This window comes from Rhinatrema bivittatum, chromosome 9 (genome assembly GCF_901001135.1).
Source record: "Rhinatrema bivittatum chromosome 9, aRhiBiv1.1, whole genome shotgun sequence".
Classification (NCBI taxonomy): domain Eukaryota; kingdom Metazoa; phylum Chordata; class Amphibia; order Gymnophiona; family Rhinatrematidae; genus Rhinatrema; species Rhinatrema bivittatum.
In genome coordinates, this window is record NC_042623.1 from 107,181,789 (window position 1) to 107,198,787 (window position 16,999).

Here is a 16,999-nt window from a genome sequence, read left to right on the forward strand (position 1 = left end):
TTTACACAATTTTTTTCATGTGCAAATTCTTTTAAAAATTAGGCCCTATGTATACTGAATATGAAGCAAAGGGGTAAAACAGTTACATGTGAAAGACTACACATAGTTGCTTACATTTCGTAGTGCTTCATAAATAGCTCTGAACACTGGCTGTTTATCATCATGATAAACTCCTCGATTCCCATGGAGTATAAAAATTCCTTCTTCTTCTGCTTCCTGACAGTTGCTGCCATAAATGCAATGATCAGGACGGTAATTCCATTGGCAAGGAAAAATAAATAGGCTATCTATTAAGAAGAAGATACATGTTAAGACAAAACTCAAAATCTAAACACGGCTGACATATTGTCCCTATGATATTATATAAAAACCGAGGTCACAACACGTAGACAAAGTTGTATTGTATTGATTAATTAATTAATTTTATTTAAAAAGCTTTTATATACCACTATTTGGATACAACCATCATAATGGTTTACAATATTTGTCATTATCTAACAGATACCAAAAACAATACAATATTCAAAAGCATTCTTCTTACGTTCTTAAAATTAAACAAAAATTACAATTTAAAATAAAATTTAACTAATTCTTCTAAGCATTCATATCGTTAGCAGTCTCGAAAACTTATGCTGCATGCTGGATTCACGCTGTTACTAAAAATACTTATTCTGTCTCGGTTTTGTCTGTACCAAAGGCTTGCTTGTATAACCAAGTTTTGATTTTTTACTTAAATTGGATCACATTAGCTTCTAATCTTATTAGTGTTCCTCTGATCAGAGAAAAATTCAATAAGAATACCCTCATACACCCTACCTGAACCTCTGGAACATTTGTAATTCCAAATTGTTGTCCAGCCAATGACAGAGCTCTTTCCCTTACAGATGTTAGCTTTGCTGATACCAATGATTGAAGAGATAGAAGTCCTTTATTGGCAGATCTTAAATTTCTCTGCGGTGTGTGCAGTCTTATTACCGCATTTAGCCATTCAACGTTTTCACTATGGATTGTTTTATGTAAAATGCATAGCACTTTGTATTGGACTCTCTGCTCTATAGGTAGCCAATGGAGTTCCATCAAAACGGGGGTAATATGTTCTTTTCTGTTTGACCCAACTAGTATCCTTGCTGCTGTACATATTTTTCCTTTTATTCATGTACATGTTTTTCCTTTTATTCTTTTTAGAAAAGCTAACATATCTATAAAACATGGTGATACTTGGGATTAAAAAATAAAATATAAAGGATCAATATAATTTATCACTGTTTATTACTTAAGAATATGTTTTAAAATACATAAAACCTACTAAATTTGTCTAAGAGGAGTGAGAGGAGGGGAGGGGCAATTTGTACTGTTTTGCAAAGTGCTGTGTGACTGTTTATTTGTGAAAAACTTTCAAAATAAAGATTAAAAAAACACTACTAAAAGCAGCATACCTGGATTGTAAAAAAACATTATGTTTAGAAGATCTTGATCCCCCCAAGTAATGTTCAGTTTGTATTTTTTAAGCAAGGGCATCAATAACTCTCCCCATCGCAGCTGTGCAGTTGTCATATCATTCTATAAAATAAGACAAGGTATTTAGTAACCAAGAAAAAATATCAAACAATTCTATATTTAAAAACTGAAATCCTAATATATATAACTTTGCTGCTCTTTGAACAAAATTAAACTGATTTAGAGTGCATGTAAAGCTCCCCTATTCATAGCTCCTTGAATAATTCAATTAGTATTGGAACATACAATGGCCCACTGAACCCAGTATCCTGTCTCCAACAGTGGCCAAAATTTAGGTCATCTGGAAGTACCAGACAGATATTAATGGAAAGATACCTTTCCTATTGCTTATTCTTAGAAATTAAAAGTGGTGTCATGGCAAAAATGCACTGGCCTCCTTTGAATAGGAGTTTGTTCAGATAAGAAGCTAGCATTCTGGTTCTGAGTCACTAGGTGGCTTGAGAAAATGCAAGCTCAAGCAGGCCTGAAGAGTCTGTGACTCCAATGAAAAATGCAAAGGTTCTGCTTCTATAGATCTGAATTGATCCTAATGAATTCAAAAGGGTTTGCTAGGAAAGCTACTGTGATCCAGGAAATTAGATTGGAAGCCCTCTTTAATATTCTCAAAGATACCCATGAGTTTTTGTATTTGTTTGTAAATGTCTAAAATAGTGGAATTACTGTGAGACTAGACCATGTATCGGATTATGGATCTGAGAAGCCTTCTGACTATGAGCACTATATTTAGATGTAGTTCATGCCTTTTCAATGGTAGCTCAAGGCAAGTTATATTCAGGTACAGTAGGTATTCCTTGTCCCCAGAGAATTTACAATTTAAGTTTGTACCTGAAGCAATAAAGGATAAAGTTACTGACTTAAAGTCACAAAAAAATCAGCAGGATATGAACTCTGGTTTCCCTGGTCTGAGTATTCTGTTCTAATTACTCGCCTACTCCTCCTTCCTACTATTAAAATAGAATTTGTGGAGTAGTTTTTGTTTTTTTTAATTTCATCATCATCGTTAATACTTCAAAGAGGATTACGTAGGTATTTTCTTATACCTAAATGGTTTACAATGTAAGGGGCTCATTCATTAAGCTGCAATAGGCCATACATTGCAAGAAAAATTATAAGGCAAAGGCTGAGTGGCACCATTTTGGAAAATGGCTACCACCCAGGCCTGGAGCCTAAGGGGCACTACAGGCCTCCAGTGGACCACTAGTATAACTTTTTTTTTTTTTTTTTTTTAGCATGGGGGAGGGGGGGGGTTCAGGGGTCAGGGATCCACAAGGCCACAAGGGATCTTTGTATGTAAGGAGGAAGTCTAAGGGGTGAGGGTAAGGGGGCCCACTGGATCACCAGAGCAATGGCCATATTTTCTGAATGAAGGGTGGTTTGGAGCTTCTTAAAAAGTTTTTTGGGTTTTTTTTGTTTTTTTATTTTTACAATGGGCCACCTGCAAAGGAGGGGGTGGGACAGGGGGGTCTATGCAGACCCCAGGAGATTTACACTATTTTGAGGGTAGGTAGGCTTTCTTGGGGCTAACTGGACTCTTTAAACAATGGTGGCTCCATACTCCTTGGACTGCCATCATACTTTATTTGGGGGGCTTTCACTGCCCTGGTATTTTTTCCCTTGAAGATAAAAACCGTGGTAATTACAAAACGGCAGGGTCATTTACCATGGCTTTGTGATGCCCACAAAAATAACACAGTCTGTTCCTGAGAAATGGAGAGTGAAGTAACTTGCAACTGTCAAAGATAACGAAGAGAGAGAAGGTACCCAAGTGCAGATAAAGGCAGAATAATAATGATAGCGTGACAACCAAAAGAGTAATATCTAAGCAAGTTGAAATGGATTATAGGACTTCTTCCAGTTTACCTCTGTTTGGTGAAACTTTCAGTATTAACAGCATAGTGTATAAGAGAATCGCATTTGAGAAAAAAAAACTTGGGATCTGGGTAGACTACTCAAATTGGAAACAGCAGTTGAGTAATCAAAAGCTAGGTGGACAGTAGTCAGTGGGAGGCTAGACAGCACAGTATTTGTGAACTGGAGTTATCTAAGTCACAGGTAGTGCAATATGGGCAGGGTGCATAGAAATTTAGTTAAAAGTTGAAGGTAGACCAATAAGTAATCTTTCTTATTTCTCTGTTTCCCTTAAACCACTAACAAAATCTATTAAGGCTCAACATTCAGAATATACAGACAATCGGCAGTGAGTCTGGAAAGAAGCCAGTTGGTCAATCTGACTAGCTAATTGAGGATTGTCTGGAAAATAAAATCTCAATATATGAATTGGGACCTTTGTAAAATTCCAGGCTGCCACAAACAGAAACAGAGCTAACCATAAAGTTACTGAAACAAAAAGTGATACTTAAAATTTATTTTGAATTCATAATAGTAGGCATCTCATGCCTGCATCCTTTGACTTCTAAAACCTTGCAACTAAATATACTTCATTTGTCAGACTATCGTAAGATAGACACTTATGGTCTATTTTCCCTGTAACTATTCATGTCTGAGTTAAACATCAATTTAAAATAAAGTTTGTTTTTCCTTTGCTTACCTTTTTAACTAGTGCTACTACAATTAACCATATACAAGCATCAGCAAACCCAAAAAATAACATCTCAGTTGGCTTGAACTCAGTGCTTACAGTATGCATACAAGATGTATTTACTTTACCTATACCAACACATTTCTAAATGTATAATACTACATCAGTAAATTAATTTCTCCATTATTTGGTAAACTATGAAATTATGGTGATTAACCATGGTCTCTGTGTTTATTTTTGCCCTTTGATGGCTGCACTTCCAAATGCTTAGCTTTTCCTTTTCAACCACAGCAGCTGCTATTCCAAGTCGTAATTCATCAGTGTTTACTGCTCAGTTTTGAAATTTTATATTAAGACTCAAGCTTGTTTTTCCTTTTCACCATCATTTTGTTAATATTTGAATAGTAATAATTCCATGCTACTATAAGACATGTAGTAGCATGCATAAATTCTTACTTTATAAACATTTCTGTTTCAACTCTACATAGATACAGAAGATATTTATGCCAATATACATAACTGGGTATTATCTGTTCAATGTATCATAATATGATCTGATAAATTTCCACAGTATCTTTTGATAACTTGTTTACTTTAAATGAAAATAGTAATCTCTGTTATATTGCTATCAGTAGTGAGGGGGAGGAGGAGGTGTTGCAGGTTACAAGTACATTGTATTTGGAGGTGCAGGGGTAACAAAAATATGCAGAATTCAATATATTATTGTACTTAGGTTAGATATTTAGAAATCAAAGATTTCAAATAGTAGAACTTAGTATCCATTTTCTGTATCTCACTTGAAAATGCACAAAGACTTCTAGCAAACAATCTTGCAGCACCATCTTCTGGTCAAAATTATCAACAGGTATTGTACACACATTGTTCAGAAGTATTGGCACTTAAGTTCATGTGACAATTTTAAAAGCAAACGTAACAGCTACAGATAATGAATTAGGTACAAAAGCTAAAGGATTAAGGAGCCTACAAAAATGACATTTTAATTAAATGGATATAACACAATTTAACCTTTTGATGGGAAAAAGAAATAAAACCTTTTCTCTTTAATAAAATAAACCATAAAATGTAAAAAAATGTTTACTTACAAATGTTCACACACATTTATTTTTTTAATAAATATGAAAGTGAGAGAAAACAAATTCCTTTTGTATAAACATCCAATAAATAAGAAAAATACTTTGAGTAAAAAGTTTATATACAAGGAGATATTTATGCTTGAAGAGTTTACAACTTCTTCCTACTTAGCATTCCAACTAATCAATGCATGTAATGGCTAATTTAACCTGCTTATCGACTGAAAAAGCAAAACTAACAGGTGACTTCTGAGGATAGCAGAATGATCAGTCCCAGAATTTTCTGGAAAAGCAAATTTGCTTACCGTAAACGGCGTTTTCCCATAGATAGCAGGATGACTTAGCCATACTTTCAGATAGTAGAAAGACTAGGGGGCACTCCATGAAGTTAACATGGGGCACATTTAAAACTAATCGGAGAAAGTTCTTTTTTACTCAACGCACAATTAACTCTGGAATTTGTTACCAGAGGATGTGGTCAGTGCAGTTAGTATAGCTGTGTTTAAAAAAGGATTGGATAAGTTCTTGGAGGAGAAGTCCATTACCTGCTATTAAGTTCACTTAGAGCAGGAGTCGGGAACCCATGGCTCGCGAGCCAGATATGGCTCTTTTGATGGCTGCATCTGGCTCGCAGACAAATCTACTTCCAGTCCCCCGCTGACCCAGCTGCTCCCTGGTCCTCCTCCGCCCGGGCTTAAAATGCTGTCAGCCCGGGCGGAACGCGGCAGAATAGCTGGAGTCGGCAGCACCGGCATGCTCTCTTCTTCCCGCCCCCCACCCCCCCCACCCGCGGCCTGGAAGAGGAAGTGGTGAGCATCGGGTGCGTGCGCGGGAAGAAGAGACCACGCTAGTGTGGTCAGCGTCGGTCCGACGAAAAGAAGACTGTGCAGCGCAGCTCGGAGGAAAATAAAGAAGAGCTTCAACCGCGGCCGATGGGACTCCTCCTCCGCGAGGGTTGAAAATGAAGGAGGTTAGCGTTGGGAGGAGGCTGCTGCTGCCGCGAGTTCCCGGGGTGGTGGTGGAGGAGAGAGAGAGTGAATGAGCGAGCAAGCATGTGTGTTTGAGATCCTGTGTGTGTGAGTGAGAGATTGCATGTATGTGAATGACAGAGCCTGTATATGTGAAAGAGAGTATGTCTGTGATTGACAGCCTGCCTGTGAGAGAGAGAGCATGAACGTAAGTTTACAATTGGGAACCTGTATGTGTAAGTTTGTGATTGAAAACCTGTTTGTGTGAAAGAGTATGTGTGTATGATTGAGATCCTTTGTGTGTGAGAGAAATCATGTGTATGTATGATTAAGAGCCTGTGTGTATAAGTAAGAGAGAGCATGTGTGTCTGTGTGTGATTGAGAGCTGGTTTAGGTGATGGAGCATGTGAGTATGTGATTGAGAGCCTGTGTTTAAATGAGAGAGAGAGACCATGTGTGTCTGTGTGTGATTGAGAGCTGATTTAGGTGAGGGAGCATGTGAGTATGTGATTGAGAGCCTGTGTGTAAATGAGAGAAAGAGAGGACATGTTTGTAAGCATGTGAATGAGAGTCTGTGTGTGAGAGAAAAAGACAGCATGTATTTATGTGACTGAAAGCCTGTGTGTGTGTGTAAGTATGAAAAGATAGACAGCATGTGTGTAAATGTGTAATTAAGAGCCTATATAAGTGAGAGAGAAAAAGCATGTGTATATGTGAGTGACTGAGAGCATGTGTGTATAGGTGTGTAATTGAGAGCCAGTGTGAGAGAGAGCGCTGGTATGTGACAGAGAGGAGAAAGTTCCAAGCAAACCACCCCTCCCTCCTGCTAATTCAGAACAATTTCAGGACACCTGGATATCAAACGTTCCCAGGTATGCATAGCAAAAAAATGTTTGTATCCTTATTTTTCATTACTGGGTCTTTGTGTCTGCTATTTTGAAATATTTTGTTGGTATCTGGAAATTTTTTATATGAGTTTTTAATTATTGGATATTCCACTCATCAGCTGTTTTGAAATATGTTCTTTTTGTTAGTACAGTTTTACTGCTGATGATTTTATATTTCTTGATTTGTTTTATAAGGATGGGTAATGTTTCTTTTTTCCTTTGTTACACTACATACAGAGACTCTGGCTTGTTGCAGTTTCCAATTCAGTTTTTTCTGCATGCTTCTAGTTATGCGTTTTGGTCTCTTTATTCTATGTTAGGTGAGGGTCAGCACGTGATTCAGGTGAGGTTTTCTGCTGGCGTGTAGTTTCTGTGTAGGACTCTATAGCAGCCTGACTTGGTCTGTTTTCCTAATAGGAGATGTATTGGTGTCTTAAGGCCTGGTGTAATATTTTCAGAGACTTATTGAACTTTAAAAGTGTGATCTTACATAAAATGCACACATTTACTTGTATTTAGTTTTAAAATATTGTATGGCTCTCATGGAATTATATTTTAAAATAAGTGGCGTTCATGGCTCTCTCAGCCAAAAAGGTTCCTGACCCCTGACTTAGAGAATAGCCACTGACATTAGCAATGGTAACATGGAATAGACTTAGTTTTTGGGTACTTGCCAGCTTCTTATGGCCTGGATTGGCCACTGTTGGAAACAGGATGCTGGGCTTGATGGACCCTTGGTCTGACCCAGTATGGCATTTTCTTATGTTCTTATGTACTCTCTGGCATGTCCTCCTGGCTGCCCGATGCGGAATCCTCTCAAAGTATTCAAAGCTGTGCTCTGTGCATCTGCCCAGCCGTTCTTGCACGATTCTCCTCCCCCCTTCAGTTAAAGAAAGCATAAAACATGCAGCGGAGAATAGGACAGAGATAGAGCCAAGGAATAAGCTCTCCAGGGAGGAACATGGGGACACATGGCTAATTCATCCTGCTATCTATGGAAAACACAGTTTACAGTAAGCAAACTTGCTTTCTTCCCCATAGATAAGCAGGCTGAATTAGCCATGCTCTCTGGGAGTCCCCAGCTATGAATTCTAGAGCACACTGTTAATTCAGATTCTTCTCAGCATTGTATAAAATTGGAAGGGTGTGTGCAAAGGAATTACCATATTTTTCGCTCCATAAGATGCACCTTGTATTCAGAGCGGGAAAATTAAAAAAAAAAAAAAATTGTGCACTAAACCAGCTCTGTTCCCGGGCATCTGTGCATCTTATGGAGCAAATTAGGGTAGGGCATAAAATGTTTTTTATGTCCCCATTTCCCATCCCAACCGTTTAAATTTAATTAACTACAACCCCCCACCCTCCTGACTCCCCCTCCCAAGACTTGCCAAAAGTCCCTGGTGGTCCAGCGGGGGTCCAGAGCGATCTCCTGCATTCGGGCCGTCAGCTGCCAGTATTCAAAATGTCACCGATAGCCTTTGCCCTTACTATGTCACAGGGGATACTGGTGCCATTGTTCGGCCCCTGTCACATGGTAGGAGCACCATTTCGCATCGGGCAGTCAGGAGGACATGCCAGAGTATGGCTAATTCATCCTGCTATCTACGGAAAACGCCTTTTACGGTAAGCAAATTTGCTTTTCCAGAAAATTCTGGGACTGATCATTCTTCTATCCTCAGAAGTCACCTGTTAGTTTTGCTTTTTCAGTCGATAAGCAGGTTAAATTAGCCATTACACGCATTGATTAGTTGGAATGCTAAGTAGGAAGAAGTTGTAAACTCTACTGGTGCCATTGGTCGGCCCTGTCACATGGTAGGAGCACCACTGCTCCTACCATGTGACAGGGGCCAACCAATAGCACCAGCAGCCCCTGTGACATAGTAAGGGCAAAGGCTATCGGTGCCATTTTGAATACTGGCAGCAGATGGCCCGAGTGCAGGAGATCGCTCCGGACCCCTGCTGGACCACCAGGGACTTTTGGCAAATCTTGGGGGGGGGGGGGGGTTGCAGTTAATTAAATTTAAAGGGTTGGGATAGCGGGGGGTTCTTTTTTTCCCCCCCACAGAAAGAGAATGATAAAGGTTTTCTGATCTGGGGAGTGGACCGAAATGGCCCTCCCCAGACCCAAAAACGAAATGGGGACCAAAAAAAAATAAAATGTATGCACTTCCCTAATTTGCTCCATAAGATGCACAGTCGCCCGGGAACAGAACCATTTTTTTTTGGTTAATTTTTCCCCTCTGAATCCTAGGTGCGTCTTATGGAGCGAAAAATATGGTAATCTCCTTGGGGAGTCCATGGAGGTGAAAAATGTGTTTCAAAAACAACTTGGCTAATTCTGGGGCCAACAGAAGGCCCGGGAAGGGAATAAAGTGACCCATCTTCGAAAAATGGTCAATGATGACCCAAATTATGGTATTGTTCTGGGATGAAGGCAGGTCTGTAATAAAGTCCGTTGAGATGCTGACGTGGTTGGAGTAAGCCCCAAGGCTTTCCTGTAGGCGGTTTCTGTTGGGTGCAGGTGTTGAGCCACCAATTGTTACGACTGTCGCTGCCCATCTCCACTCCGCCCTCCTTACCTCTTTGGCGACTCCTCCCGCGGTTGATGGACATCTGGGCTGCCGCGGCATCTGCCTGCCGTCCTCTCTGGCGTCCCCGGTCCGGCTTGGGCACTGCATCCTGCCATGTTGTTCAGCTACCATAGGGTGCGCGCACCGCGTGGCCCTGCTTCTTATTCCTTCTTTGGTGTGAACCTCAGGGGCGTCCCCCTGTGACGACATCACGCATCCCGGATACAAAAGCCTACTCTGTTTGCTAGCTATTCGAGTTAGCAAGGTGAAGGGACTCCTTACGGATGGGATTCGCTCTCCGTACCTAGCTATTCTGCCTCTCCTTAATTGGACTTACTCTATTGGGGTACCCACTCCTCGGGGGCCTCTCTCTTTTCTTTCAGGTCGCTGTCTGGAACCGGTACTCGCTCCTCGAAGGCCCATGTTTGGGGACTCACTGCCTGAGCTCACTTCTGCTTGGAAGAACCCGCTGCCTACACCATCAGTGAGTTACCATCTATATTCTCTCAGAGCTGTTCCCTGGAACCAGGTACTCGCTTCTCGAGGGCCTGCCTCTATTCCAGCTTCTGTGTTACCTTCTGGGAGAAACTGCTGTGCGAGTAATCAACCAACGAGGCTCTAATCCAGAACCCTGTGTATGCTCCACTGTACTCACTATCTCAGTTCCTCTCCACTACAGCACAGCTATTGCAGAATCGCTGTTCTAGTGTCCTGAGGGACTACAAGCCCAGCCGAGTTTCATCTCTACTCACTACTGCCACCTCTGGTGGCTTCTCAACTTTGTTTAATAAAAAATAATTCTGTGTTGTGTGTCCTAAAGCTGAGCCTGACCTGTGGCCCCCCACAGGATTTCCCCCCGTGGGCGTGGTTATCTGCCACAGTGTCCAAGGGTCCACCCAAAACCTTACAAACAATAACACCAATAGCGTCTTCATAACATCTCTAGGGTCCTGCCAACTTGGAATCATGAGCCCATTTCAAAACTTGTTCACATAATCATAAGAACATAAGAACATACCATACTGGATCAGACCAAGGGTCCATGAAGCCCAGCATCCTGTTTCCAACAGTGGCCAATCCAGGCCATAAGAACCTGGCAAGTACCCAAAAAACTAAGTCTATTCCATGTTACTGTTGCTAGTAATAGCAGTGGCTGTCAATTAATAGCAACTAATGGACTTCTCCTCCAAGAACTTATCCAATCCTTTTTTAAACACAGCTATACTAACTGCACTAACCATGTCCTCTGGCAACAAATTCCAGAGTTTAATTGTGTGTTGACTGAAAAAGAACTTTTTCCGATTAGTTTTAATTTTTTTTTCAAAGATTATCGTACTGTCTTGCAGTCTCTAATTTTTTCGGGTATGGACTATTGCAATGCCCTATTCTTAGGTTTATCTGACTCCGCTTTATACCCTTTGCAATTAATTCAGAACTCTGCTGCACTGCTGCTCGAAGGTACCTCACACCGAAATCATATAACACCTGTCTTATTCTCCTTTCACTGGTTACCAATTAAATACCGAATTCAATTCAAAGTATTATCAATTATTCATTCTCTTATTTACAATACTTCATCTACCTGGCTATGCACTAATCTCCGTATATACAAACCTTCCAGATATCTCAGATCTCTCTCCAAAAATCTATTAGACGTACCTACCATCAAATTGGCAAAACATGAATTAACTAGAAAAAGGGCTTTTTCAGTAGCAGGCCCTGTTTTATGGAACTCACTCCCAGATTTCCTCCGCCTTACCTTCTTCTATACAACCGTTTAAAAAATCACTAAAAACCTACTTATTTCAGAAAGCCTATAGTTTATTCTCTAACTCATAAAATTAACACTCACTTATCTCCCACATTGTCACTATCTACCTTCAAACAGACAATAACCATATTATCTCCCACATTGTCATTATCTACCTTCAAACAGACAATATCCATAAGAAATAATACTCTACAGTCAATTTAATTTTACTGTCTAAAGTCGTAGGGCATGAATGTTTATTGTGCTATTATTTTAATGTTAGTTTTAATTTGTTGCATTTTTAAGTTTATTTATTATGTATGTTTGGTTGTAAACCGTTTTGATTAATTCTTTTGAATTGTAAAGGCGGTATATAAACATTTTTAAATAAATAAATAAAATAAAATGTGCCACAAGCTAACTTCATGGAGTGCCCCCTAGTCTATTATCTGAAAGAGTAAATAACCAATTCACATCTACCCGTTCTAGACCTCTCATGATTTTAAAACACCTCTATCATATCCCCCCTCAGTCGTCTCTTCTTCAAGCTGAAAAGTCCTAACCTCTTTAGTCTTCCCTCATAGGGGAGCTGTTCCATTCCCCTTAACATTTTGGTCGCCCTTCTCTGTACCTTCTCATCGCAATTATATCTCTTCTGAGATACGGCGACCAGAATTGTACACTCTCTTTCTTGGTAGGTAGCACCTAATATGGAACCTAACATTGTGTAACACTAGGATGAGTTATTTTTCCCTATATGCATCACCTTGCACTTATCCACATTAAATTTCATCTGCCATTTGGATGCCCAATTTTCCAGTCTTACAAGGTCTTCCTGCAATTTATCACAATCTGCTTATGATTTAACTACTCTGAACAATTTTGTATCATTTGCAAATTTGATTACCTCACTCGTATTTCTTTCCAGATCATTTATAAATATATTGAAAAGTAAGGGTCCCAATACAGATCCCTGAGGCACGCCACTGCCCACTCCCTTCCACTGAGAAAGTTGTCCATTTAATTCTACTCTCTGTTTCCTGTCTTTTAACCAGTTTGTAATCCACGAAAGGACATCGCCACTATCCCATGACTTTTTACTTTTCCTAGAAGCCTCTCATGAGGAACTTTGTCAAATGCCTTCTGAAAATCCAAATATACTACATCAACCGGTTTACCTTTATCTACATGTTTATTAACTCCTTCAAAACAGTGAAGCAGATTTGTGTGTGCATATTTGTATTTATACGTCATGGTCTTTTTATTCTTATTTGGTGAGGGGCTATCTGTGGTTTGCATTTCTGACTAAGGTGAGGTATTCTGCTACTATTTAGTTACTGTGTAGGTATGTATAGCAGCCAGGCTTGTTCTCTTTTTCTAATAGGAGGTGTATTGGTGTTTTAAGGCCTGGTGTAATATTTGCAGTGTTGTCTTTTCTTAGGTAGGGTTGTTACTGCTTTGAGTGCTAATAATTAATGCTGTTTTGATTATGGGAGGTGTTCTATATTTTAATTCTGTTTATTCATGGCCTAGCCTACACCCAATGTGCTTTACATTATGCCTAATACCATATGTGTTTCAAGTGTCTTTTCTGCAGGGTTTTCTGGTTGGCTACGGCAGTGCATGTAAATTTAATAAACATGTTGGAAATATTTTTATCTAAGAATATTGTACTTTGAATGTCCTTTTTCATGTAAAAATCTTTTAGGTTGGGAAATTGGTTAATAAGAAATTTTAAAATAAATGTATAATTTTTAATCGTGTGTGTGTATGAGAAAAGGGTACAGAGTTATAAGGTCTAGGAAACCTAATACCGCTGCACCAACCAATAGAGTACACCATACAGACTCCTATCATTCACCCATCTCTCAAATCCCCAGGGGGGGGCAGATGCTGGAACTATGGGAGGCAGGTGGTAGGGTTCCCATCTCTCTAAAAATGATGTGACTGACCCTCTGTGCCATTCCTCTGGGAGCCCTGACTCTGCCTTACCCCCTTATCCAGCATATCAAATTGCTGAAAGGGCCAGATTCCAAAGGCGGCCTCTCCAGTAATCGTACCTATGCTGTGCCTTTGGGGGGGGGCACCATCTCATCCCTCAACTGAGGCAGCAGATTGTCTTGAGCCACCCCCCGATGATGCACGATGGGGGGTGGCAGAAGGGTGCAAGGAGAGGAAAGGTGATGGTGCCAGGGAGCGAGGGAGGGAACAGAAGGTGATGCCAGGGGGTAGAATGAGAGGAAAGTTGATGCCAAGGTGTGAGGGGAAGGGAAGTTGATACCAGGGGGTGGAGGGAAAAGGAAAAGAAGCAGATTGCCAGGAGGGGAGTGGAGGGAGTGGAAAGAGAAGTGAAAGTGATGCCAGGGGGTGGGGGAGATGAAGGGAAAGGGAAGGTGATGAGAGAAAGGAAGGGAAGGGAAATGAAGAGCTTCAGGGGAGAAGGGAGATAAGGTGATTATGATGCTGGGGGGAGGGAAGAAGTGGGGGAGGAGAAGGTAATAATGATGTCAGGGGATGGGGTGGGGGAACGAAGAGAAGAGGAATGGATAATGAGAAAGCTGATTGTGTGCCAGTCGTGCTATAAAATAAAAAAGCTTGGGAAACACTGGTCCAGACCATTTCTCAATTTTTTGCTAAATCCCTCATGTTTTCCACAGCGTTCTAGCTGTCTATTCTGTTGCACATTTTGGTGTCATTACAAAAATATAAACCTTTCCAACAATACTCCTGCAATGAAGCTCACAAAAATGTTGAGAAACACCTGTCCTAGAAATGACACCTGTAGCACACCACTATTAACACCCCTCTCCTGGGAATGATTGTTTACTAATACTCTTCATCACCTCCCACTCAACCAGTTTCTAACCCAGTCATGCACTTTAGGGCCCATACCAAGGGCAACTCTAAGTCACCTATCTGGAACCGTGCCAAATGCCTTACTGAAATCCAAAGTATGACGGTTTCTCCAGTAGGAACTGTAGTGGTCACAGCAAGGGATACGCAGGCAGGATCTATGATGTAGCTAGGAACTTCCAGAACATCTTCAGGTTCAAATGATCTTGACAGTGGGTCAGCACGGAGGTTCTTGGAACCTGGGCGGAAACATAGAACGAAGTTGAACCGTTCAAAGAAGAGCGCCCATCGGGCTTGTTGAGGATTCAGGAGTTGAGCTTCTTTAAGGTGCTCAAGGTTCTTATGGTCAGTGAAGATGGTAAACTTGTGTTGCATCCCTTCTAACCAAAGGCGCCACTCTTGAGTGCCACTTGACTGCGAGGAGTTCTCGGTCACCAACGGTATAACGTTGTTCTGTAGGAGAGAACATATGTGAGTAGAATGAACAAGGTATCAATTTAGCCTTGGGAGAAAACTGGCTCAAGACAGCTCCTGCGCCAACTGTAGAGGCGTCAACTTCAACGACAAAAGGACATCTTGGGTCCGGATGCTGAAGGCAAGGGCCAGAACAGAAAGCCTCCTTAATCATCTGAAAGGCGGCTGGTGCTTTAGGCGTCCTTACCCTAGTGTTAGCCCCTTTCCTGGTCATGGCGGTAAGCGGGGCAAATAAGGTAGAATAATTGGCAATGAAGCTCTGGTAATAATTGGTAAAGCCAAGGAAACTGTGTAAGGCCCGTAGGTCTACTGGCTGGGGCCAGTCACAGATCCTTTGGACTTTCTCTGGATCCATGGAGAAATCTTGATCAGATATGATATACCCTAAGAAGGGTAAGCGATTACGCTCAAAAAGGCATTTTTCCAACTTGGCATACAGATGGTTCTCTCTCAGACATTGAAGGACGATCCGAACATGATCTCGATGAGATTCAAGGTCTTTGGAAAAGATTAGGATGTCGTCAAGATATATGACTACAAAGGAGTACAAGAGGTCTCGGAGAATTTTGTTCATAAGGCATTGAAAGACCACTGGGGCATTGCATAGCCCAAAGGGCATCACAGTATATTTGTAGTGACCATCCCTCGTGTTGAATGCAGTTTTCCAGATATCTTCAGGTTGGATGCATACCAGATTATACGCACCTCTCAGATCCAACTTGGTGAAGATCCGTGCCCCTTCAAGGTAATCAAACAGCTCACTGATAAGGGGCAGGGGATAATCTGTCTTTGCGGGTTATAATGTTGAACCCTCTGTAGTCAATACAAGGGCGTAGACCACCGTCCTCTTTCTTAACGAAGAAGAACCCCACTCTAGCAGGGGAATCAGAAGGACGAATGAACCCTTTTCTAGGTTCTCTTTAATATACTCAGACATAGCTTGGGTCTCGGGTTGAGACAGTGGATAAGTTCTGCCTTTGGGAGGCATTGTGCCTGGCAGAAGTTCTATAGGGCAATTGAACTTGCGTAACGGAGGCAAGGTATCCGCTTTCTGCTTCGAGATGACATCTGAAGACAGAATACTGCGGAGGCAAACCAGGTAAAGTAACAGACCACAACAGGAACTACTTGAGATACAGAACGTAAACAGGTCTTATGGCATTTAGAGCCCCACTGCACCAACTGCAGGGAATGCCAACTGAACTGGGGTTCATGGGCCTGGAGCCAGGCAGCCCCAGGATAACTGGATGTGTTGATCATTTTAATACATAGGACATCTCTTCGTGGAGAGTGCCCACAGTAAGACGAACAGCCACTGTTTGGTGGGTGATGAGCCCTGGAAGGTGTTCTCCTTGGATAGAGGCGATGCAGAGGCTCACTTCTAATAGCTGAAGAGGAATGTTCAGAAGCTTGACAATGTCATCCATAGTGAAGCTGCCACTTGCTCCGGTATCGACAAGAGCAGTAGTGGCGAAGATGTGGGCCTTGATGCCCACAGAAACAGGAAGCAAGAGTTGAGGGCCAGTAACAGTAGCGCCTAAGCTCGGGACCTCCGCCAGGCTCAGGCGTTGCAGTTTCCCCAGACAATGTCTAGAAGTGCCACAGTAAAGGCAAAGACCCTCCTTCTGCCGCCTGAGATGTTCGGTCGGAGACAATCGCCCACGGTTCACCTCCATAGGTTCCACCACGGAAGAGGGTGGTGGTGCTGGAGTCTTAGCTGGAGGACTAGGAATACGCATGGGACGTGGTGTAGGAGAGCGGGGAGCCTTTACTTCTAGGCGTCTTTGCCAGAGGTGATAATCTATCTTCTCAGCAAGGGAAATCGGGTCTTCTAGAGACGTGGGAGTCTCACAGACGGAGAGCTCATCTTTGAAAGCGCAGGAGAGTCCATCTAGGAAGATGGCTTGCAGACAATCTTCTTGCCACCCAAGCTCAGTGGCCAGAGTCTTAAATTCCACCATATACTCAAGAGAGGGTCCGTGATCCTTGGAGAAGGTGGAGTAAGTTATGGCTGGCTACAGCCTGGGTCTCCGAAGGTCTGCTTGAAGAGAGCGATGAATTCAGATAACTTGGAAAATATGGGATCAGAGAATTCCCATAAGGGAGAGGCCCATGCAAGAGCCTTCCCTTCCAGGCGAGATAGGATGAAGGTCACCTTGGTGATTTCCTTCAGGAAAGAGGGTTGCAGTGCAAATTGCATGAAGCACTGATTAAGGAAGCCACGACAGGAGTGTGGATCCCTATTGTATGGAGAAGGTGCAGGAAGTGCCAATGATGCTTTGGGAAGCATGGAGGTCGATAGGCCCACGGGATTGGCCAAAGTTATATCTCGTAGCTGGGAATGAAGCT

The 16,999-nt window shown here is 41.7% G+C and overlaps 1 protein-coding gene across 2 annotated transcripts in view; it reads right to left on the reverse strand.

The window, feature by feature from the left end:
* GXYLT1 (glucoside xylosyltransferase 1) overlaps window positions 1–16,999 on the reverse strand; it is a 145,387-nt gene that overhangs the window by 16,753 nt on the left and 111,635 nt on the right. For both annotated transcript variants that reach the window (XM_029615449.1, XM_029615450.1), the window contains 2 exons: window positions 1,437–1,560; window positions 115–287 (listed from right to left, as the gene is read on the reverse strand). In XM_029615449.1, coding sequence (XP_029471309.1) covers window positions 115–287; window positions 1,437–1,560 — 297 coding nt within the window. The remainder of the gene's footprint in view (window positions 1–114; window positions 288–1,436; window positions 1,561–16,999) is intronic.